General features: G+C 40.6%; 2 protein-coding genes and 1 pseudogene across 2 annotated transcripts in view; 1 reads left to right on the forward strand and 2 right to left on the reverse strand.

The window, feature by feature from the left end:
• The first annotated feature begins 972 nt into the window (after window positions 1-972).
• LOC110172370 (Cbl proto-oncogene-like 1, E3 ubiquitin protein ligase) lies at window positions 973-15,958 on the forward strand. The gene is made up of 6 exons (XM_055159983.1): window positions 973-1,021; window positions 2,666-2,830; window positions 5,807-5,907; window positions 7,125-7,208; window positions 7,280-7,353; window positions 9,940-15,958. The coding sequence occupies exons 1-6, from the start codon at window positions 1,009-1,011 to the stop codon at window positions 10,940-10,942; spliced, it is 1,440 nt and encodes a 479-aa protein (XP_055015958.1). The 5' UTR covers window positions 973-1,008; the 3' UTR covers window positions 10,943-15,958.
• A 1,117-nt stretch (window positions 15,959-17,075) lies between these two features.
• On the reverse strand, window positions 17,076-21,855 carry LOC129410913 (zinc finger protein 883-like; annotated as a pseudogene).
• A 1,407-nt stretch (window positions 21,856-23,262) lies between these two features.
• LOC129410933 (chloride anion exchanger-like) overlaps window positions 23,263-24,949 on the reverse strand; it is a 15,373-nt gene continuing 13,686 nt past the window's right edge. Inside the window, exons 7-8 of the mRNA XM_055160035.1 lie at window positions 24,809-24,946; window positions 23,263-23,289 (exon numbers count right to left, since the gene is read on the reverse strand). Coding sequence (XP_055016010.1) covers window positions 23,263-23,289; window positions 24,809-24,946 — 165 coding nt within the window. The remainder of the gene's footprint in view (window positions 23,290-24,808; window positions 24,947-24,949) is intronic.

The raw sequence follows: 24,949 nt of genomic DNA on the forward strand, positions 1-24,949 counted from the left end.
TTTGTTCCATGTTTCATACATGGTCTGTTTAAAACGTATGGAACTTTAGAACCAAAAATGGTACAGAATAAAGGTGAACCGTTTCATAAACTAGAGTACATATGTATCTGTTCAATACATTTTTATATCAGATGAATTAACTTGAATTTTTGGCCTTGATGTTTACTTCTGCTGGACCGGGCCATTGTTAAAGGGACAGTTCGGATTTTGGACATAGGGCCTCATTTCCTCGTGAGCCAGAGTGTTGGAGACGTGTGGAGACACTTTTTAAAAATATTCCATCCAGTCCTTTTTTTTTTATTTATTTTTTTTTATTTTAAAAACAACAACAACAACAAAAAAAAAACAACAACTATAATATCAGACCATAAGGTGAGTGGAAACGGTTAACATTTCATATTTACTACTACTTGAACACATGGAGGTGGCGTAAAGTAATGGAAAATTCACTTTAGGTCATGAAAAAATCATGGAAAAGTTTTGGGATTTTGTTAGTGAAAAAGAGTGGAAATCCTGAATAAAAAAAAAAAAATAAATAAATAAATAAATTAATTAATAATAATAATAATAATAATAATAATAATAATAATAATAATAATACATAAAAACTTCAAAACTGCGCTTTTTATTAAATTTAGTTCATTTTAGTTCATTTTGGGTGTTTGTATTATTCTGAAAAGTAGAGATGTAATCAATCGAAATATCGTGATATCGTATCGTCAAAGTTCTCACAATAATATCATGGACCATCACAATCACAATCTATCGAATTACAAGTCTCTTTGATTAAATGAAGAGTTTGGAATTTTGTCAGTGAGAAAGAGTGGAAATCCTGAATAAAAAAATATAAAATATATAATAATAATAATAAAAAAAAAAAAAAAAAAAAAATAATAATAATAATAATAATAAAAATAGAAAAACTTCAAAACTGCGCTTCCTCCGCACATGCGCAGTTCAGTTTCCGGTGAGTCCCAGAATGCTGCGCGCGCACTCGGCTCACGGATCATGGACCAAAGCGGTAAGACGCGCACAGGCCGCCGTCCAAATAACTCTCTTTTTAACCCACATTTCACCGGAATAAGTTAAGCATTTATCCGAACTAACCATCGCGACTCACCCGGGCGTCACATCACCGCGCCGAATGCTTTTGTTTGTTTCCCAGAGCGCTACGGAGCTACTTAGCACGCGCCGAGTTAGCATCACGCAGCGCTAACCTCGAGCGCTTTGAATTAAAAACACAAACTTGGCACGAATCTGTCTCTTTCTGCAGGGATCGTTTCAGCTGTGCGCGGGTTTACGATATAAACTGAGACATCTGTGGTTTATCTGTACTAGTGTATTTAGTAAACAAGTTGACGTATCCCGATGTGATGTTACAGAGCTCAGCTTTTGCACAGTCCGAGTGCGACTCAGTTATTATCAAAACATTCACAGGACTAAACCAGGACTAGATTAGGTCTAAACCAAGACTAAACCAGGACTATACTAAACCAAGACTAAACCAGGACTAAACTAAGACTAAACCAGGACTATATTAGGACTAAACTAAACCGGGACTAAACCGGGACTCTATTGGGTCTAAACCGGGACTCTATTGGGTCTAAACCAGGACTCTATTGGGTCTAAACCAGGACTCTATTGGGTCTAAACCAGGATTATATTGGGTCTAAACCAGGACTATATCAGGTCTAAACCAGGACAAAACTAAGACTAAACCAGGACTATATAAATCAGGACTATATTCGATCTAAATCAAGACTAAACTAAGACAAAACCAGGACTATATTGTGTCTAAACCAGGACTATATTGGTGTCTAAACCAGGACTATATTGGGTCTAAACCAGGACTATATTGGGTCTAAACCAGGACTATATTAGGTCTAAACCAAGACTAACCCAGGACTATACTAAAGACAAAACCAGGACTATATTAGGTCTAAACCAGGACTAAATCAGGATTATATTAGGTCTAAACCATGACTAAACTAAGACTAAAGCAGGACTGTATTAGGTCTAAACCAGGACTAAACTAAGACTAAACCAGGACTATATTAGGTCTAAACCAGGACTATATTAGGTCTAAACCTATAACCTTAACCTAAATTATTATATCCCTAATCATGAGCCTCCCCATCGTATCGTGAACTTTCCTACGACAATAAATATCGTACCGTGAGGTTCATACCGTGACTATATCATACTTGGGTACTCTTACACTTCTTCTGAAAAGCATCATTCAAATATGCGTCTTCACTGTGAGCGAGCTTGCATCCTCACAAACCTGACTCTTATTTCTCGTCCTTGTCTCCATGGAAATGTTGTTTCTGTGGCTCTAATCTTCATATCTTCCATGGAGAAGTCTGATTGCTATTTCCATGGTGGTGAAGTCTGGTGAAATCTCCAGAAAGATACGCGTCTCTGTGGTGTCAGTTTAAAGAAAAATACTGGTAGTTGGACAGTGTTACATTTAATTTATTGTTTTTAGGGATTGTGAAGTTTATTTGGTTACTCAGTATTGGTTCTTAAGGTCGAGAAGTTAGAGCTGGCATTCATAATCTCATTGCTTCTTATTTAAAGTTGCTCCATCTGCTCCGGGGAGGCCAATAACTTTCAAATATAAAAAATAAACCCTGTGTTGTTTTTTTGTTGTTGTTTTTTTCAGACAATGATCTCCAGGGCAGTGATGGCTCTGGGAGTTTGGGGGGGCCTGATGTCCGCAGACGGATCCCGATTAAACTCATCTCGAAGCCGCCGCTGAGAAGCAAACCTCCCCCCAGAGCTCCGAGGCCTGGAGGACGCGTGTGCAAGAGCGAAACAGGAGAGGAGGGTGAGTGTAAAAAAATATATAAAACCTGTGATGTGAGACCATAGACTGTAAAGTCCCTGGGTCTCCAACCTTTTTTCCACTATCTTTCCAAAACAAAAATGCCAGAGAGCTACTAATTTTTTTAATAGGCTCAAGAAATTGAGTAATTATAAGAACCGCAGCCTTAGATAGGAACATTTAGAGCCTATAAAACATAAACCATTATCCATTTATTAGAGCAGAAATAAAGTTAGGCATGAAAATTATACATTTACAATTTTAACTAGTGATGGGCGAATATCTGGGTTTCACGTGACGTCACAGGGCTACGTTTGTCAGCACGCAAAATCAGATGGAGGGCAGGAAGTGAACTGACTGGAGGAAAATGCCGATGTGTTGTGTAGTTTACGGCTGTGCCAATCGTTCTAACCGAGAGAAGGAAAAGCGATTTTTTTTTTTTTAGAGTATCGAATATAGTCGTCCACAAAGGTGAGAAATGGGAAAAGCCGACAGAACAACGCCGTAAAAAGTGGATTACAAACCTGTTTGCGGTCGGGAGGAGCAGAATTCGCTAATGCTCATGTCTGCAGTGAACACTTCGTCAAAGGTTTGTTACGAAGCTAAATTGTTTTTTGTGGTTTATCTAAACATAAACGAATCATTAACGACTAACGGCGAATGACGTTTGTTGACATTAAATAGTTCAGATAGAGGTCACTGCCGATACACTGCAGTTTTTCCCATAACGTCTATACACATAAAATAAGAGAAACACTCACCCCGGCGAAGACCAAATGATGATCATCATTTAGACATTTTGCACCAAGGTTGAGGACCCATCCACCTTCAAAAAAAGTTCTATGCCTCCAAACTTTTGTACTTTGCCTTCATCTATTGTCTGGTGTAGAACGATGTCTGAAGAGCTAAATAGTTCGTGATCTCCTCTGCCTCGATTGTCGGCAAATCTTTTACTTCGGTTGAAAATTCTCTCATTTTCAATAAGATCGGGGTCACTCCCAATATATTTGTCGACTAACTGCTCGTACTTTTGCCTTGCTCTTGGCTCTAAATCCTTACAATAAGAACTCTTCTCCATATCTGTGTTCTCCAGAGCCGTGTTTGTTTGTCGTGTTTGTCTTCACTTCCTGCCCTCCACCTGAAATTCGCGCATCATCGTGATCACGTGACTGAAACCCTCCTATGGAGCCTCGTAAAGCGTTGACACCTCAGTTGCAATATTGTCTCAAATAGTTCGACGTGTCTGAGGTGTTGGAGAAACACTGACCTCTAGTGGACAAATTTAACAATAAGACAATACTTGTGTGCAGAGCCTAACAACAACAATAATAATGATGATTTAAAATAATATGTAAAGAGCAACATAAATAACATGCTGTAAATAAGAAAATAGGTGCAGTGTTGGGAAGGTTACTTTAAAAATGTATTCCCCTACAGATTACATACCCCAAAATGTAGTTTGTAACATAATCCATTAAATTACTTAAAGTGAGTAATGTCATCTGAATACTTTGGATTACTTGATTTGATGTAGAGAAGCAAAGACGAGGAAATTTTTACATAAGATGTTTTGTCTGATAAAAGAAAATAAAAAGCCCAAACTTTACTGAACCAAATTAAAAATATTATTGATTAAAGAGGAGGAGACATGTCCACACAGTATGATTTAGTCTTGTTAAATCCTGTTTTAGTCCTGTTTTAGTCCTAGTTTAGTCCTGGTTTAGACCTGGTTTTAGTCCTGGTTTAGACCTGGTTTTAGTCCTGGTTTAGATCTGGTTTTAGACCTGGTTTAGTCCTGGTTTTGTCCTGGTTTAGACCTGGTTTGGATCTAGTCTGACCTGGTTTTAGACCTGGTTTAGACCTGGTTTGGATCTAGTTTGACCTGGTTTTAGACCTGGTTTAGTCCTGGTTTTAGTCCTGGTTTAGTCCTGGTTTAGACCTGGTTTGGATCTAGTTTGACCTGGTTTTAGACCTGGTTAAGTGTCTGGAAATGAGTGGAATTACGAAAAAAAAAAAAAAAAAAGGGATATAGCCCAAAATGTAAAAACAGGAAAATACCGCAGTGTAATCCATTTATTTCAACAAAGTAACTGTAATCCAATTACCACTCACTGAAACAGTAACTGTAACCGAATACAGTTACTCATAATTTGTGCTCTGATTACATAACTCTGGTACATGTAATCTGTTACTCCCCAACACTGAATAGTTTACCTTGTTAGGTGGAATTAGATCAAAGTGATCCCAAACCATGGATCACTTTTTTCCACTTGTAGATGCCATTGAAAATGAAACAAATGCCAAAAGTCGACAAAATCACCACTAACGTCACACAATACTCCTCACTACCCAACATTTTTAAGAAATATTGGTGCATCTTTTACACTGTAGCAGTTTAGCGCTCGTCAAACCACGGAAGTGCGCCGAACACTCTGAAGCATCTGAACCAATCGCAGAGCGGAACATTTGCAGAGCGAACATTTGCAGAGCGGAACATTTGCAGAGCGGAACATTCGCCGAGCCAATGAAACACTTCGATACACTGAAGCGACTGACACGCAGAGCGAAGCAGTCGGGGGATGGACCGACACTTCCACACTTGGTCACGTGAGCGGCTGCTGCGAGACGAGCTCCGAGGCAGTGCTCCGACTCATTTGCCCGTCAATAGTTTTAACAGTCGTTCTATTTATTAAATTTAAGTTGCATTCAAAGCTTTAAAAACAAACAATAAAATCTTAAAATCAACTCTAAAACGAACTGGAAGACAACGCAATGATGCTAAAATTGGGGTCATGTGCTCACGTTTTTTGGGTTCAGTTAAAAGTCGCACAGCAGAATTTTGGACCAACTGTTAGTGAGAAATCTGTCTGTGAGTGAGTTTGTGTGATTTAACTGGATTGAAAGACACAGCAGTCCGCAATGGTGAGAGTGTGTGTTTGTGTTTGAATGTAATTGTGTTTTTTTATTTGTATTTTTCAGATAACTTTGGATTCAAACAGGAGGAGAGGTTTGACTGTGGGTCTAAAGACGTCTATGGAAATCAGAGGAGGTTCCCACAGCCGCTGTTCTGGGACTTTAAGGTCAGTTTGGTTTGAAATAGTGTCATGAGAATAAAATGGAAGAAATAGACTCAATCCGTGTATCATTCGTTCATTTGTTTTTCAATATAAAACCAAAAATAAGAAAACGAAAAACAACAGTTTTCTTCATTATTTGTCTCGAAAATCAAAATGAAAAAACAAATCATTATCTGTTTTTTAATTTTGGTTTTCAATTTTGTGTTTAAATGAAAAATGGAAAAAACGTATTCCCGTTTACGTGACTTAAACTGTGACGCCGAACTGAACCAGGTCCGGGACCAGACCGGGACCAGGACTGAGACTGGGACTGGGACCAGGACTGAAACCAGGAACATTACCAAGACTGAGACCGGAACCAGACCAGGACTGAGACTGAGATCGAGTTTGGTCCTCGTTTGGTCCTCGTTTGGATCTGGTTCAGTCTTGTTTTAGTCCTGGTTCAGTCCTGGTTCAGTTCGACGTCACAGTTTAAGTCACGTAAACGTTATCTGTTTTTTTCCATTTTTCATTTAAACACAAAATCAAAAAGTGAAAAAAGAAATCGTTATCTGTTTTTTTTTCATTTTGGTTTTGGAGACAAATAATGAAGAAAACTGTTGTGTGTTTTTTTCTTATTTATAATTTTATTTTGAAAAACAAATGAACGGGAGGAGCTCGGAGTAGAGCCGCTGCTCCTCCACGTCGAGAGGAGCCAGTTGAGGCTCGGGCATCTGTTCTGGATGCCTCCTGACGCCTCCCTCGGGAGGTGTTCCAGGCATGTCCCACCGGGAGGAGGCCCCGGGGAAGACCCAGGACACACTGGAGGGACTATGTCTCTGGGCTGGCCTGGGAACGCCTCGGGGTTCCCCCGAAGGAGCTGGAGGACGTGTCTGGGGTGAAGGAAGTCTGGGAGTCCCTGCTTAGACTGCTGCCCCCGCGACCCGGCCCTGGATAAGCGGAAGAAAATGGATGGAACAAATGAACAAATGACACACAGATTAGATCTCAATACTGATTACTCTTTTTCAGACAATAGAATGTGATTTTCCACATTAAATCATAGAACTTTCTTTTCTATTCCCACATGGTTTTATATTTGTGTGATCCCTCAGTGCTCCGTGGGCGTCTACACTCGTCTATTTACTCTTATACTTGTTCTGATACAGCTCATAATTTTAATCAGTGTAATTATTCCATTTTCAAATTGTAAGTTTTATTTTATTTTTTTTCTCTCGTAGTTGAACCTGCTCGGAGAAAAGGACAAGTTGCCAATCCACTTCTGTGACAAATGCGGGCTGCCCATTCAGCTCTATGGACGGATGGTGAGTGTTTTCTGTCATTTTTGTTTAATATTTTTAAATGTAAGTCTCATATTTGGACCTGTCTCTCGTAGATCCCCTGTAAACATGTTTTCTGCTACGAGTGCGCCCTGCTCCACGAGAAGAAAGGAGACAAAATGTGCCCAGGGTAAGAGTCAACTCTGGATCGGCCAGTGGTGGATAAAGTTTTCAGTTTTGTTAAATAAAAGAACAGATACAGGGGCAAAAAATCTCACATTAAAAATAAATCTACTCAAGTAAAACCATAGAAGTACCTGTTTCAGTTTATAATTTAAGAGTAAAAAGTAAAAGGAATTTGGCATATATATTTTTGAACAATTAAAGCGTCAACTGTAGTGATTTTGATCAATAATTTAGCTGATTTTAAGTGATTCAGTTGATTTCTTAATTTTTCTAGCTGTTTTTCTATATTTGGTTTGCTCAAAGTTGGAACTTTAACTCAAATTAAATGAGCTAAAACATAAGTCTGAGCCATTTCAGTAGCTGTGAAATCATCACAAAACTTTTTACTTTCAGTCCGGATCTGAAATGTTATAGAGAAGAAAGTACAGATATCTGCTCTCAAATATAATGAAGTAAAAGTAAAAAGTATCCACTATAAAGTGTACATAAGTAAAGTTCAGATATCTAAAAATTGTACTTAAGTTTTTACTTTTGTAATTCATTTCCTTCCACCACTGGTATAGGCATTTTTTGTTCATTTTCTTAGTTACATTCGTCTGTACTCGTGCTCATTCAGTGTAGTTCATTAGTTCAGCAGAGTTTTCACAGCCCTGTGGAAACTGTTTCCAAGACCCCAGTGACCCTGACCCACTTCTGATGCATTGTATTAAATTCGTTATTGTTATTGTGATAATTTAAAGGTTCTATATTACACAAAATTGACTCGTGTGAGCTTTTAGTCATTGTTGCCTCCTCACAAACAGACACACATCTGCAATATTTTTTTGTCTTGCTCCCGCCTGCAAATCCCTCAAGATGGGGACATTTGCTTTCTTTCTCATGAAAGGTCTTTTCATTGACTCTTCGGAGCTCTATCAAACACGAGAAGCGGAAAGGATTTATCTAAAATGTGCTGGAGATTAGACCACATCCATAAGTTTAGGCTGCTTAAAATGTTTTTATCCATCCATTTTCTTCCACTTATCCGGGGTCGGGTCGCGGACGCAGCAGTCTAAGCAGGGACTCCCAGACTTCCTTCACCCCAGACACTTGCTCCAGCTCCTCTGGGCTGGCCCTCCAGTCTGTCCTGGGTCTTCCTTGGGGCTTCCTCCTGGTGGGACATGCCCAGAATATCCCCCCAGGGAGACGTTCAGGAGGCATCAGAACAGATGCCCTCCCCTCAGCTGCTCCTCTCGAAGCAGAGGCTCTACTCCGAGCTCCTCCCATGTGACTGAGCTCCTCACCCGATCTGTAAGGGAGCGCCCAGTCACCCTGCGAAGGAAACTCATTTTGGCTGCTTATATCTGTGATCTTGTCCTTTCGGTCATTTACTCAGAGCTCATGACCAGAGGCGAGGGAAGGAACGAAGATTGATGGCAAATCTAGAGCTTTGCTTTTCGACTCAACTCCTCTTCACCACAACGGTCCGATACAGCGACACTGCCGTCAATGATGCATGACAGGCAAACATTAATCATTTGTATATTTTACTTTACACACATATTTAGTTTGCAGGACTGCGGTTTATCATCCCACCCGCCCGCTCCTGCATTTTAAAGTCCCTCTCCCACTCGTGCCCGCAGTGAGCTTTTAAAATGTGTCCTGCGCTGCTCTGTTTTGCGTTGGGTCTCACAGGTCTCTGCAGGGCTCCACTCTAAAGCTCAAAATGCTCTGTTCCACCTTGTGATGTCATGGAGCATTAGCAATTTTATGGCTGGAATTATCCAAATGATTATAGTAAAGGTGTGTGGAGTCTAAAAACACAGTGGAGCACTTCTTGTATTATCACAGTTTGGGAAAAGAACTCGGCTTAAATGTGCAGGGTTTGTGTGTTAAACGTGTGAATGAAACAAAAAAAACAAACACAACTTCAGGTCTGTTTGTGATGAGGAAACATTAAAACTTAGGCTACGTTCAGACTGCAGGGCTTAACACTCAATTCTGAGCGTGCTCTGTGTTTATGGAAGTTGTCCAAACATGGACGCAGCATCGAGCACCTGGAGATTTTAAAGTTCCTCTCGTACCGGAGCCAGAACATGAACAACTTACTTGTTTTAAGGAGGAGATTGAGAAGGAGAAGGACGAGGTTTTTGGTCGTGGGGTTTTGTGGGACAGTCTGTTGAAAGGAACGTGTGGATGTGGAGACGGAGCCAAGAGTGGTGAGTGGAGATGTGCTTCACTTTAGTGACACGGAGTTCATTAACAATTTTTGCTGACTTCAGTGCAGAATAGTGATGTTTGTGTCTTGTTGATAACGTGTAGGTGGATGAATGCACTTTGACCGTTCAGACTGAAGTCACATGTCAAAAGATCAGATATGTATCGGTTTCAGGAGCACATATCCAAGTGTCCTGGGTCACATTTGAAAAAAATCAGATCTGTGTCGTTCAGACTGTGATTAAAAGATCAGATACATGAACATGGGGGCCAAAAAATCGGATTTGGGTCACTTCAGGCTGCAGTCTGAACGCAGCCTTAGATCAGATCAGCGTAATATGGAGAGTTTAAAGACTCTCCCTGGTGTAATTCTGTAACTCTCTCTCTCCTTCAGCCTGACGATGTTCAGCTGCTCAGACCCGGTGCAGAGGATCGAGCAGTGTCAGCGCGGCTCCCTGTGGATGTGCTCCGTGGTGCCTGGCTGTAAACGTACGTACCTCTCCGAGCGCGACCTCCAGGCCCACGTCAACCACCGCCACCTCCGCGCCGCCAAATCCTCCTCCTCCTCCAACCGGGGCAACCAGGACCCCATGCACCTGCCCCCGCCCGCCTCCGACCACCCGGACAGGTACCGCGTCCCGCCTCCTCACCTCCAGAAGAACCACCACATGCCCAACCTCCCGCACGGCCCTCACGACCCTTACAGCCAGCCGCCGCCCAACGCCCACGATCAGCCGCCGCCCAACTCCGGCCTGGGTCCCGAGACGTTCCGGATCGCGACCGTGACGACCCGGAAGCACAGCAATCTGATCACGGTGCCCATACAGGATGATTCCGGCGCGGGGAGGGATAGCATGCCCCCGGGTCCGGCTCAACCTCCGCACCACCACCCGGGAGACTACCCCACGCCGCCCGTCGTGTCCCACCCCCACCACCTCATGCCCCAGCAGCACTTCGGACCACCCCCGCCCCCGCCGCCGCCCATAAACCACCCGATGCAGCACCCGCAAGGCACCGGCACGCCCCACATGGTGTACAACCAAGCGCCCCCGCCCATGTCCAACGCCCCGCCGCCGATCACGCCTCCGCCCGGGCACATCCTGGGCCAAATGCCGCCCTACATGAACCACCCGCCGCCCCAGCACACGGGGCCGCCGCCGCCGGTGAACGCGCCGCCCCCTCACCACTACAACCCAAACTCCATGCAGCAGTTTTCCGAGGACCAGGGGACCCTCAGCCCGCCCTTTACCCAGCCGGGGGGGCTCAGTCCGGGGATGTGGCCAGCTCCCAGGGGCCCGCCTCCGCCGCCGCGTATGCAGGGACCGCCGCCGCCGCAGGGGCAGATGCCGGGGCCCCACCACCCAGACCAGGGCAGATACAGACCCTATTATCAGTAGAAAGAGTTCCATGTTGTTTTAGTTGTAACAAGCAGGAGCAGAGTGCATTTTGGTAAGGCACTTCCAGTTGTCAAAAATAGTCAACAGATTTTCTTTTTTTTTGGGGGGTGAAATAGTCATATCGTGACTCAGAAATTTGTAGCTTAAAGGTGCTGTACCTGATTTTTACGGTCTTAAAAATGTGAAAAACAGGACTAGTTCATTTTAAACTGTTCTTCCTCACTTACCTTACACGTTCAGAGCGTCCTAACTATTCACCACGATGAGTTTATAAGCGCTCACAACTTTCAGAGACCATGGTAATGCTTACAGCTAGTATGCTAATGGTGCACTTCCTTGTTATCAGACAATAAAATGCTTTATAATTAACTGCAGACAATACACAGTGGATTTATTTTGACCTCAACAGCTGCTTATACAATATATGAGACACATTAAGCTCAAATACACACGGAAGAATCTCGTACAAGTCTTTTAATGTTTAAAAACAGACACACACCCTCTCCTCCTATTGGTCAGCCTTAGTCATGCTGTGGTTGAGTGACAGCTGGATTTAGCCAATCGCAGTGAAGCAGCAAGTGTTTTTGTAACTTTAAGATCAGTGGCTCCATTCACGTTTACGTCACAAACCAGGAAGACTTTTGGAAACTAATGTGTCTGACTCACAGCGAGGACTTGTTCACAAAAATACACTTGAATAAACCATTGTTGAACCAAATACAACCAAAGTATTAAATAAAATTATTAAGTCTCTGTAACAAAATTGCCCTTAAAAGTTATTTTAGTCATTGACTTACATTGGAATATTGTGTCTCGTCTCTCTGTGGCTGCTGCTGTGAGCCTCGGCATTTTGGTCATGTAAATGTCGTACACTGGACCCTATTTCGTTCTGTCGTAAAGTAATCGAGCTCGTTAAAAGTTATCGTACGATTAATTGATTTGTTGATTATCGTTACAGGCCTATATACAGTCTATATTATACCTGCAGATGTATAATCTCTGAAAAGTTTCACATGAACCATCTCCAACGCGACAAACGCAGAACAGACTCACCATCAGCAGAAAATCCCTCTGAGCCATGCGGTTTTAAGTTTAATGTCTGTAAAGCTTAAACAAAAATGCTCATAGCTGTGTGGATAGGGAAGGCTTTCGGACACAGAAATAACGTGTCTGGACTAGGGATGGGCATTCGATGAAATTTTCTTAATCGATCGACGGAAGAATTAACGATCCAATTATCGATTAATCATTAACGTTTTTATATTAAAATGATCATCATTATTATTACTATCTGCACTAATCTGCATAAATAAATTCAACTTTACGACAGACAAACCGGAACGACTCTAGAGCCACATCAGCCCGTTTGACATTATAATGTGTTTAATTCAGTTTTGTGCAACTCTCACAGAAACAAAACTTAAAATCACATCACTAATTTGCATAAACTAAGCGAAGATTAAAAAAACAGCTCTTGTGTCGCTGATGTGGTTCAACTTGTGTTGGATTAAAGGACATGACTCAGGTGAATACAGGTTAGTGTGACCAGATTTGTGTTTGTCAAAACCAGGACAGCGTACGGGGGGAGGGGGGCGGGGCCTCGTCATCGACATTGAGCGACTCTCACCTGGTAAAACTTTTTCCCACTGGACACAGAAACATATGTGCTGCTTTATACACTGTGCACATGGACTCACACTTGTCCCAAACGCAACAGAAAGTGTGGAATTTCTTGTACAAATCATCGTTAAATCCACATTTGTGCTTCGGTACGTTGCAGGCGGACTGACTTTTTCTGTTTGTGTTTCTGTTTCTGTTTGTGTCTCCATCTGAGGTCAGAGAGACACATGTACAGACCTGTTTGGTCACACTACACACAGCAACCTACATTCAGTTTGTCGTAATCGATGAAATTCTTAATGATCAATTATCGATTAATCGACTAATCATGCCCATCCCTAGTCTGGACACAAATCATTTCTGATACAGTGAGTCGTTTCAGTTTAAACATAACTTACGAAAAATGAGAAAGTGTCCCAGTTTTCTCAATCTCCATGTCATTGTAGTGTTCCGTTATGTTCGGCTGATCGACAATTCCAACCATACCTAAGTTTTCATCAGTTTTTATCATTTCCCCACATCTCCGAGCGCGCTGGGTAGAGACGAGGGCGCCAAATTCCAGATGATTCCAAACAGCACAAACGTCTGCAGTTTTCCTTTTACCGCTGATCACATTTACTTCAGTGGGTTTGATCACAGTCGGTCGGGAACTACACCGGAAGTCGTCATCGCGTGTTTCCAATAGTCTTCCTGTGACGTAAGCCTGAACAGAGTCTGTATGAAGTCCAAACGATTCATGGTCAAATCAAAAGTCTGATCTACGCTTTAAGAACTAGTTATATTTTTTGGCATTAACCCGTTTTTTCCCAATATACAAAGAAGCCTTAACCAACTGTCTGTTCTTTTCATGTGATTTTTGACAATGTAATATTTGCTGGTAACAACTAAAAACGTCAAATTGTGTCTGAATTTGTATCATTTAGGTTAAAGTATGAAGAATAGGAAATCAAAACTTCCACTCAACCAGTTAGAATTGAATGTATTCCTTTCGAAAGCCCCATAACCAACACAACCATCATAAACGGCAACAGACTGAAGCTTAAAATATTCTCCCTGCTTTTTTATGATCGCAATTCATTATTAGAACTACTACCTACCGCTCGTGATTCAAAATGCAGATGTTTTTTACCTGGTTTATGGTTAATGTTTCTTTAATTGCTGTGCCTAATTACTTAAAACAAACTGATGTACTTTTAAAAAAAAAATCTTCTGTCAAAACCAGACTCAAGTTTTAACGGTGCCTTGGTTTGACTTTTGACTCGGTTTGGTCCCGTTCTAGTCTTGGTTTAGTCCCAGTTTAGTCGTAATTTTGATGTGGTATGTGTGAGAATCCATATATTTCTGTTAACAATCTCTTATTTATCATCTTATACTTTAAGTTTCCCCTTTCAGAATTAAGTAAACTTGAACCAGGTTTGCAAAACGTACAGATGAACCAAATTTAAAGAGGGGGTATTATGCTAAAGTGACTTTTTGGAGCTGTTATAATGTTGTTTCCTCGTCAAAAAACACGCCTACAGAGGTTTTAGAGTCATCCGTGCATGTTTGAGTAATCTAGTGATCTCTCCCGTGCCCTACTTATACAAAAATATACCGTATTTTCCGCATTATTGGGAGCAGTCTTAAGCCTCCAACCCCATCAAAAAATGACGCGCACCACAATCCAGAGCGCCCTATACACGAATTCACTCGGGTGTCCCAGTACGACTTCAGTAAACTACAAAGCCGCACCAACCGCAGAACACACAAACACACACGGAGCAGACAGCGACCGCACAGAGAAACACACACACAGACACACTCATCACTCCACGCCGACGAGGAACGGAACGGAGGAACGAACCAAAAAAGCAAGTGCAACGTGCTTCTAGACACGACTGAACAACTGAGTCACTGTGAACACGCCGACAATCCGTTGGTCCCAGACAGCACCCTCCCTACACGCCACAACTGAACAAAGCCCAGAGTCACCGTGAACGTCACAAACAAACAAAACCACTCACCCATCACACTGTTGTGTTTCCTTTAAAATCCCATGCGGTTTATTTGTGAAAAAAGTTCCAAAATAGACCATTTAATGACAGTGCGTCTTACAATCCAGAGCGACTAATAGTGCGGAAAATACGGTAAACGAAATTGTACACTACGACTTGACAATAGTGTTGTGATGTGCAATAGTTTCATGAGCGGGTGCACTCCGACTGTAGCCTAATTCATCACTTCGTAGAAACCATCTGATCTCGCAGCATTAGGATTTGTTCACTCGACAGTAGGCGGGTACTTTTTTTTATTTAACCAATCGCTGCTGTTTGGTCGTGACGTATGTAATGCTTCAAATCTCATAGGAAGAAGGACAATAACGTCTTTCGCTGATTGGCTGGTGCCCGAACTCACACTTCGGGGGTTTTTGTGAACCGTCTAGTGCAGGGGTGGACAAACTGCGGCCCTTTAATCTTTGTAATCTGGCCTGCTGAACTTTAATAATAATAATAAAAAAAGTAATTTCAATAAATCGTAAATACCATGAGACTAGAAAAACAGATATTTTGTTGTAATGCTTTGTGATGATTTTCAATTATGGGATATTTCAATAATATGGGATATATTTTCTACATATCCCATGTTATTTTTTTTTTCTTTTTTGAGGTGGATTACCAAAAAACTCCATCCATCTGCTCCTGGTCCAGCTCTTTCGTCAAATTTCAGATCCCTTTGTGGCCCACGAGTCAAAGTTTGCCCACCTCTGGTCTAGTCTAGTGTATTCTGATTCCTGACCTAGTCGCTGGAGAGAAATTAAATCGAGCGGAGACACTAGGAGGACACTGATTATGTTGTGATGGTGCTCTGAAGGGGCAGTGACTTGGCGCGGGAGGAGCAAAGGAAGGGGCGACTTGGAGCATCAAAAACAAAATTGAATCTTGCATTGTTTTCAGCGTCTACGGCATTTTCAAAACAATAAAAGATACCGCGGTGATCTAAATAGAAAAGTAAAATACCCCCGCTTTAACTTTTCCAACAAAACAGCTCACAATCTGTTTATATATTTTTAACTTTTAATTTCTTACGTTTAGTCAGTTCTTTTTATTCAGACCAATTCCTAATACTGCTCTGCTTCTCTTACAACCCTGATAAACCAGTGTACCTGTTCAAATTGTTCGTTTGAGTTGCCGCTGTCTCACCTGTGCCGTACCAAACTGTACCAAACTGTACCAAACTGTACCGTGACGCTTGTTATGAACGGGCCTGTACATTTATTTACCTGAACACATAAGTGAGTGGTGCACATTTAGTTCAGACTTAAAATAAGAAATGACTTTTAAATGTGTGATATCTGTAAATACGACTGACTTCATGTACATTAAAAAACTGAAACATGTCAATAAATTTTTAACTGGCCTCTCGTCGTCTTATTACAGCTCGTGAGGAGGATTTTTGTGGAAGTTCAGAACGTGACTATGACACTATGACACTCACAAAGTCACAATTTAGCCATGCTGAGAATTTACTTTGCACAGTTATTCCGTGTTGTTTTTGTTTGTCTATGGTTAACTAAAAAAAAAAAAAAACATTATGAAAAACAAACATTTCACATTGTTTTTTTCATACTTTTTTCAACTAAATCCAATCTATACAGGGTTCCCACGGTCATAGAAATCCTGTAATCTGCTGTTAGGATCCAACAACCACACAATTACGATGTCCAAATCCCAAAACTAAAATATAACAATATCAGAACCAGAAACAAAATGTGATATGGTTCAAAAGACTTGAAAAGATCGACTTTGTCAATAGACACATCCCACTGGGAAAACAAACATGGAGGTTTGATGCTCACTTTTTCGGAAAATCCTTCCCAGTATGGATTGCGCAATGACCGGAAGTCCGAGATTCTTGATGCGTGTATTGAGGACCAACTAAAGCTACACACTAATTAATTAACTAAACCAATAACTTAATCAAAGTAACAAAAAGGCAAATAATTATAATACAGAAAATAATCAGTGATAATAAAGTGACCTTAAAGCAAACTAAACAAACTACCTTAGTAAAACTAACTAAATAGTGCTCCCCCCCTTTGCTGAGTCCTGATGGTCTCTCCCAGGGTCCTCCGTCCAGCGCTCAAAAAAAAACTAAAGGAACAAGTGTAAGTAAATTAGACTTATAATAACTAAAATGTGTGCACTCAAATTAGAATATAAGTCTCAATAAAGGAATTAAATTATGTGTAATGTAATTAATTAGTGAAATTAAATAATACTGACACTATGGAGTGGTGGCAGAGGTATCCACCACAGTCATTCAGAGACAATTTCAAACCTTCTCTCACCTCTGATTAACAAAGTGAAAGACGCTCACAGTTTCTGAGCGTGTATTTATTTGTTTTATTTCTAAAGCGCCTCCATATGTAAGTGAGACATAAGACAAGACAAGCATGTACAACTGGTCTAAAATAAAAGGAAGAAAACACAGGTAGACTTGATTTGCTCTTTTCCTTTATTTCTTTTCTTTTCTTTTTTTTCTTTTTTTACCACAGCCTCCATGAAAAGAATAATCCTCTGTTGTGAGTTGCTAACAAGAGTCACTCCTCAGAAAGTAGAATTTAAAAAACAAAATACAACTTCATGTACGTCTCTGATTAGGGAACTGCAGTGAAGCAGGACTAAAAGCTCAAAGTTAAAAACAATATAATCAAAAATAAGATGGACAAACTTCAACAAAAACCTCCTTGTAAAAAAAAAAAAAAAAAAAGAGATTAAAAAATTACAAGCTTAAAAATTATGTTTATTTTTGACACCACACAGAACTCAACTCCACAGTCTGGAGTCTCTGAAGCCTGATCTCCAGCTTTTTGAGTCTGACTTTAGATTCACATGATCCGGCCTCAGCAGCTCTTTCTCCTTTAGTGTGTCCAAGACGGTGCAGCTTCAGATGAGCAGCTTGTCTCAAAGTCGTCCCACACTGGTCAGAGCTGCAGCTTTTCTCTTCAGTCTGGAACATTTGGACATGTTTCAGTCGGTTCCTCGCAGACCTGAAAACCTTCCCCTTTTGTTCACAGTCGTCTGATTCGTCTCCTGTGTGCGTTCTGTAGTGAGTGGAGAGCTCCTGGGATGTTCTAAAAGGATTTTCACACTGGTCACACTCATATAGTCTGTGTCTGAAGTGAATTCTCATGTGTTTATTGAGATTGGATGATGTAGAGAAAGCTTTCCCACACTGGTCACACTCGTATGGTCTCTCTCCAGTGTGAACTCTCATATGTGATACAAGCTTGCTTGACTGTGAAAATGTCTCGTCACAAACATCACATGTGTATGGTCTCTCTCCAGTGTGGACTCTCATATGTGATACAAGGTTGCTTGACTCTGAAAATGTCTTTTCACAAACATCACATGTGTATGATTTTTCCCCTGTGTGGATTCTCATGTGTGTTTTGAGACTGGATAATTGAGAGAAAGCTTTCCCACAATAGTCACACTCGTATGGCCTCTCTCCAGTGTGAACTCTCATATGTGATACAAGGTTGTCCGACCGTGAAAATGTCTTGTCACAAACTTCACATGTGTATGGTCTCTCTCCAGTGTGGACTCTCATATGTGATACAAGGTGGCTTGATACTGAAAATGTCTTGTCACAAACTTCACATCTGTATGGTCTCTCTCCAGTGTGGACTCTCATATGTGATACAAGGCTGCTTGATACTGAAAATGTTTTGTCACAAACATCACATCTGTATGGTCTCTCTCCAGTGTGGACTCTCATATGTGATACAAGGCTGCTTGATACTGAAAATGTATTGTCACAAACATCACATCTGTATGATTTCTCCCCTGAGTGGATTGTCATATGTGCTTTGAGTGCACCAGACTGTCTAAATTTCTTCCCACACTGGTCACACTCATATGGTCTCTCTCCAGTGTGGAACTCTCATATGTGATACAAGGCTGCTTGATACTGAAAATGTCTTTTCACAAACATTACATCTGTATGATTTTATCCCTGTGTGGATTCTCATGTGTTTATTGAGATTGGATGATGTAGAGAAAGCTTTCCCACACTGGTCACACTCATATGGTCTCTCTCCAGTGTGGACTCTCATATGTGATACAAGGCTGCTTGATACTGAAAATGTCTTTTCACAAACTTCACATTTGTATGGTCTCTCTCGTGTGTGGATTCTCATATGTGCTCTGAGTGAACAAGACTGTGTAAATTCATTCCCACACTGATCACAGCTGTATGGTCTTTCTCCTGTGTGGATTCTGTAGTGTATTTTCAGTCCGGAAGCATTTGCACACACCTTTCCACACTGGTCACATGTGAACTCCATTGTGTTGGTGGATCTTGTAGCTCTGCATTAGAACAAAGGAAAGTGTCAAGTGAAATAACAAAATACACATAAAATACACACACTGATTCATATGTAAGAATGTGTCAGTGTGTGTTCTATAGGGTTGGGCGATATCCAGATGTTGATACCATTAAAACTTCTCAGGATTTTACTGGGTTATATGGTTTTACCATATTACCAAAATGTTTTAGTATGACTTTGGTAAACTACGAAACTGCACCGCTGTACGGACTGTGTGTACGACCTGCAGACTTATAATCTCTAAAAAGTTACACATGAACCATCTTCAACACGACACACACGCAGAACAGATTCAACATCTGCAGCTCATCTTCTGTCACAGAAAGAACACTCATATTCCACTGAGTCGTGTCCTTTAGTCCGACAGAAGCTGAACCACATCAGCGACACAAGAAAATAACTGTTTTTATCAGCTCTTATAGTTTATGCAAATGAGTCATGTGGTTTTAAGTTTTGTTTCTGTAAAACATAAACAAATGTGGCCTGAAGCCAAAATGCTTCCAAATTGCAGAAGTATTAGTACTTTTTTGGGGGAGGACCAACTGTCTTGTGGCTGGACTTGTCGTCTTGTCTTGGTCGTCCCTCATGAGCGTCACATGACAATGAAACGAAACTAATCGAACGTCGTCTCCCCACACAGTTAAAAGAAACATTTTAGACACTATTAGTTTTAAATCGTGAAACATTAAGCATTCATTTGTGCTGAGCAAACACATTTAGGTATCAATAAATTATAATATTATATTAGGTCTTTATGTGCTGCAGATTTTTTTTATGACGGTAATGAAACTGATCCCTTTGCTACTTTTTGATACTGCCTGTTACCGTAATACTGTATTACCGCCCAACCCTAGTGTTCTACAAGTAAGTTACGTTAAGTTGCATGAATCATTTAAGATGAGTGAGAAATGGAAAGACTATCGCACACTACAGTGGAGTAACATTAACATAATAACGATGAACAGAACAGTCACACAGAGTTCATTCAGGCTTCCTGAGGTGATGAGACACAGAGGTGACCACAGATGTGTTCTAACTTGTGTCCTGCTCAGTGAGGTGCACAGACATTTCGGGGGGCAGGTGCTCAGTGAAAAATAAGGACACTTTGTGGTCATGTGGAACTGTCGGCTGCCTTATTATAGTGTGTAATAGTGTAAAAAAAAACGCCCTAGACGCCTCTATTTGGACGCCTTTGCATTGGAGTTCAGAAGCCCCGGTGTCTTGGACGCCGTGGACGAACGGGAGAAAAATACTTGACACGCGTCTGTTGCCCCGGATACAAGTGTCCAGTCCTGGTCTTTTCCCTTAACGATGGACCAGACTGAGAGAAACTTTAGTGTTTTTATTACATGAAACCATCAGCAGAGGAGATCAACTTGGCGACTGCGGCATTTTTATATTTATACTCCACTAATGACACTGGATCAGTCCTGGTCCAATCCTGGTCCAGTCCTGGTCTACTCTTGGTCAGGTCGTGGTCTAGTCTTGGTCTGGTCCTGGTCTAGTCTTGGTCTGGTCCTGGTCTAGTCTTGGTCTGGTCCTGGTCTAGTCTTGGTCTGGTCCTGGTGTAGATACTAATATCTCCAAAACTAAGGCAGCACAAACAAAACTTTTTGCAGCACAAATGAAGCACAAATGATTGACATAGTTTTTGTGTGTGGGGAGGGGGAGCAGCATCGGGGCTTTATGATCACACACTTTTAATCATCCAGCATTTCTAGATGATGATGTCAACATGGACCACAGTACACTGTGAAAAAAAATAAAAATAAAAAAACTAACTTTCAAAAGGACACTTTTTGTACAGAGGGCAAAGGGGCAGGTGATTTAGCAGCACCTGGTGTCTGTCTGTGCACGACACTGGTCTATGACAAGCCAAACTGTTCACATTTACACCTGTTTTTAACATGTTAACAACTTGTTTGACGTGTCGAATTGTTATTTCACGAATAAGATTAATAATTATACATATGATAATGATCCTCCCATTGATTTTCTCAGTCAGTGAATTTAAAGTGTTTTCAGCCAATCACTGACAAAGACAAAGAGTCCAGAACAACAACACTGATGTCCCTGTGCACATTCTGTTCTCTTACAAAATAAACCTTACACTGTGTCAATTGTCGTTTATCAAATTTAAAACAGTCTCATCCACCTCAACATATTTATATTTTCAGTATCATTCGATCATTAAACAACTGATTATTTAACTGTCCGTAGTGGGACAATGAAAACCTCTACAGACTCCAGTGCAGTGAGACAGAGCAGATCTGGTCCTTTCCATGCACCACTGAAACAATCATGACTAAAGGAGCGTTTGTAAAATCAGGAGTGCAGGTTGTATCTTCTACAACTTGTAGTTTGATCTTGTCCCAGTCTGTGGAGGCTCCTGTACTTGGCTGTGGTCTGCAGGTGGAGCAGCTCCAGTAAAAGGGACATTAGAGTAAAGAATGTGCAGAGGGAGATCGGTGTTGGATTATTCTGGACTCTTTTCACTGACTGGGAAAATCAGTGGGAGGAGATCATTATCATATGTAGAATCATTTGACACGTCAAATAACAACTTACGACGACAAATTAAATAATCTTATAATACACATCAAAAAAGGTGTTAACGTGTTAAAAATGGGTGTAAATGTGAACAGTTTGGCTTGCCATACTGGTCCTGGTAAAGACCTACAGCATCACAAAACTAATAATTATCCACAGCCCTGAACGTGAGATGATGTTTTTGTGGCCAAATTAAATCGCCCTGAACTTTTCCCCCACAAAACGTCCCACAGTTGAAATTGAGGTAAAATACCAGGGCCAAATTTTGTTCCCAGTCCGACCCTGGATATACTTACAAAAGTAGAGGTAGAAAGTTCTTGAAGTCCTTTGGAAGAATTCTTCTCTTTGTTGTTACCGTTTGATTTTAACCATGTTAATTCACCATGCAAATACAGACGTTGTTCACTCAGTGTCCCTTGACGTGTTGAAAAACGTGTTGTCAAAGTCCGATCATTCACCTTTGCTCACATAAGAGAGGTTAATGTTTGACTTTGAGAAGCCGACTAGGCAGCAGGGACGTGTTTGAACTCAGGTCACATGTACCAGGCCTGGGGGCCAAATTTGATCCATGACATAATTATATTTGGCCCGTGAGTTCATATCAAATCTGTATCAGAGCTGCTACAGATCGACTATAGAGACATTATTTATTTAAAATTGGTGTTATTTTATATTCAACTTGTTCTGGATTCACTGTTTATGCAAAACTATTATTAAACATTTATTTAATAAGAAAAGGTTTAACATTACAGATCTCGAAAGAAGAGAAAACATGCAGATGTTTTCATTTTTCAATAAATATTTAGTTTGGCCCACGACTTTGTCCCTCTGTGAATTTGAGTTTGACCCCCCTGATCTATGTTATATTACATTTGTTGTAGTATATATATATATATAATAGTATATATATTATAGTATATATATTATAGTACGTATGTTATAGTATATATGTTATATGTTATCAGGGCGGAAGTAGCTCAGGAGTGTTTGTCCACTGATCCGAAGGTTGATGGTTCGAATCCCGCTCTCGACATAAACATCATTGGTGGAGTGAACCGCTGTGTTGTGTATTTTGCTCAGAAGATCACCAAACCAGCCCGTGTCCGCGGGGTTGCTGGGGGTGCTGTAACACCCCCTAGTGGCGAGGGGGAGATTTTTTTCTTTTTAAATTCTTAAATTGTCAGACACTGTGTTCTTATATTGTTTTACATTATTAATTAGACTACATTAAAGTGTATATGTCAATAAAATGTTGAATTTCAATCTATTTATTTATATTTAAAACAGATTTTAAATAGGCCTATAGGCTAAGGTTTAAAAAAAACAAATTTTTTTCACAACAGCACATGTTAAAAATGACTTCCATCGATCCTGGTCTTTTGATGTTAGTAAAAATATCATCATAACCTTTTATTATGCTTTTATCGACAACATTCTGTCCTTTTCATGCATGTGTTGGTTTTACACTGTCAGTGTTCAAAACACGTGAAGCCAGAACGTTAAATCTCCATATCAACAGCCTAAACTATTATTTATACTTCTATTCCACAAATACCACGTGAGAGTAAAGAGAAACTTTTACAACATGACAAAAGTTTTATTTATTTTCAGTCTCATAAAATGAACTCAATTTAATATATTGCACATGATTCTTCTACAAAATCTCTATAAAAACATATCTAAAAAAATCTTCTTACATTCTCCATGAAACTCTACGGACGTTATAACAAGTCAATAATAATAATAAAAAAAATATATGTACAGTTTTGTAGTAGTTTGTTCAGAAGCGAGTTTCAGGCTCCATTCCCTGTGAAGACAAAGAGAGAGTTTTTTACTACTGTTTGTCTGTGAAACATTAAACGTGTCATGATGTAGCCACAGCTGCCCTGGGGCAAACAGCTGGAAGAGTGGCTGTTAACGTATTTTTCAGACTAAGTCGCACTTTTTTTTCATGGTTTGGGTGTTTCCTGTGACTTATATATTAAAATGTTTCAGTGAAGTGTGGAGAGGTTCTAGTCTTGTGTGTGAGTATCTGCTGCTCCTGTTCCTCCTGTACCACTGTCACTTGGCTCTACTGCGCATGTCTCCAGCAGAAAGAGCCTCTGTCCTGTCTGTATCATGTCAGTCGATCGCACCATTACTTCTGCACCACTGAACAATTGTAACATTTAAACAAACTTATAAAGACGACTGAGAAGACTGAACACAAATGCCCCTAAAAAGTAAATCAGATTTTGCAGATTACAAACTGCAAGTCGTGAAATCTGCAGCTGAAAACGATAATCGAACAGCAGAAAGAAAGTTTGGAGTGAGAGAGAAACTTATGAGGCACAGGTGGAAAGCGGGGATAGAGAAGACGGCAAACAGGAGGATGCACCATGAAACTTTCCTGAAGTCACTGGATGGATGGACAAAGCCTGGACTTCAGTGACACCGAAACCATCCTGTCGAGATTCAGAAAAAAACGAATAATTCTAACTGGAACTGATGCTGAGTCTGACGACAGCGACACAAGAGGAAGTGACGTGCGCTCTGTTTACCTCCGGAGGTCGAGGTCGAGTTGTTCAGAAGTGACACCGAGGATGAAGAATTTAATGGATTTAGTGATTTGGAGTGAGATGGAGAGTTTGTTAAACTTGTTCTGTTCTATTGTTTATGTTATAGTTTATCTGAAGAACTGTTCATATGTGACGTTAACAGTCTGTTGTTCTCTCTTCTATTGTTTTTACTACAACTTGACTTTACACAGGAAATGTCAGTTCCTGGTCTCTGATTTTATAAAATACATTTCCCCTTAAAAGTGCGACTTATATTCCTGTGCGACTTATTGTCCAAAAAATACAGTAAGTCGTCCTGGTAGCAGAACTTCCAGAGCAAATAAACCAGAGCGACAGTTTTCCGACTGGTGTTAGTTGAAATAAATTTTAAATGAAATACTGGAAATAGAGAAATCTTGTTTGACACTAAAATGGAACAATGAAACAACAAACTGTTTTCCGATTTTATTGTTTTTTGTTCTTAATTGAAATTCAAAAGAACTAATAGTACACGGACCCACTAGAGCAGAGCATTTTTATTTATTTTTTACCAATAGGAAAACTTGTAGAATGAAGTACAGAGCGGTGGACGTACTGGGGGCGGTGAAAACGGGGGTAGATTGGCAACATAGCGTTTTAAAAATTAGTTGCAGGAATCACTCCAAATACAACTTCAAGAGGGTAAAAGAAGGAAACAACAATAACATAGTTAAAAGCTCTGAAAAGTCCATTTTGCGTCATAGATCAGCTTTAACAACCAAGTAAAAGTAATAATATTGAACCACGCACCGTTTTGAGTCCCTTCAGAGCGGAGACGTCGAGGAAGGACACAGTGGCAAAGTCCAGGACCAGGCTGTGCAGATCCACCGGGGGCACGTTCACGTTGACGGGCAGCTCCCCTCTCCAGTCCACCTGAATGGGCAGGTCCTT

This window comes from Boleophthalmus pectinirostris, unplaced genomic scaffold, assembly GCF_026225935.1.
Source record: "Boleophthalmus pectinirostris isolate CB_2022bp ecotype Guang Dong unplaced genomic scaffold, ASM2622593v1 HiC_scaffold_2826, whole genome shotgun sequence".
Lineage (NCBI taxonomy): Eukaryota > Metazoa > Chordata > Actinopteri > Gobiiformes > Gobiidae > Boleophthalmus > Boleophthalmus pectinirostris.

Coding starts and splice junctions, on each gene's coding strand:
- LOC110172370 (XM_055159983.1), top strand. Junction 2,831..5,806: donor GAGCGAAACAGGAGAGGAGG/GTGAGTGTAAAA, acceptor TGTATTTTTCAG/ATAACTTTGGATTCAAACAG. Junction 7,209..7,279: donor TTCAGCTCTATGGACGGATG/GTGAGTGTTTTC, acceptor TGTCTCTCGTAG/ATCCCCTGTAAACATGTTTT.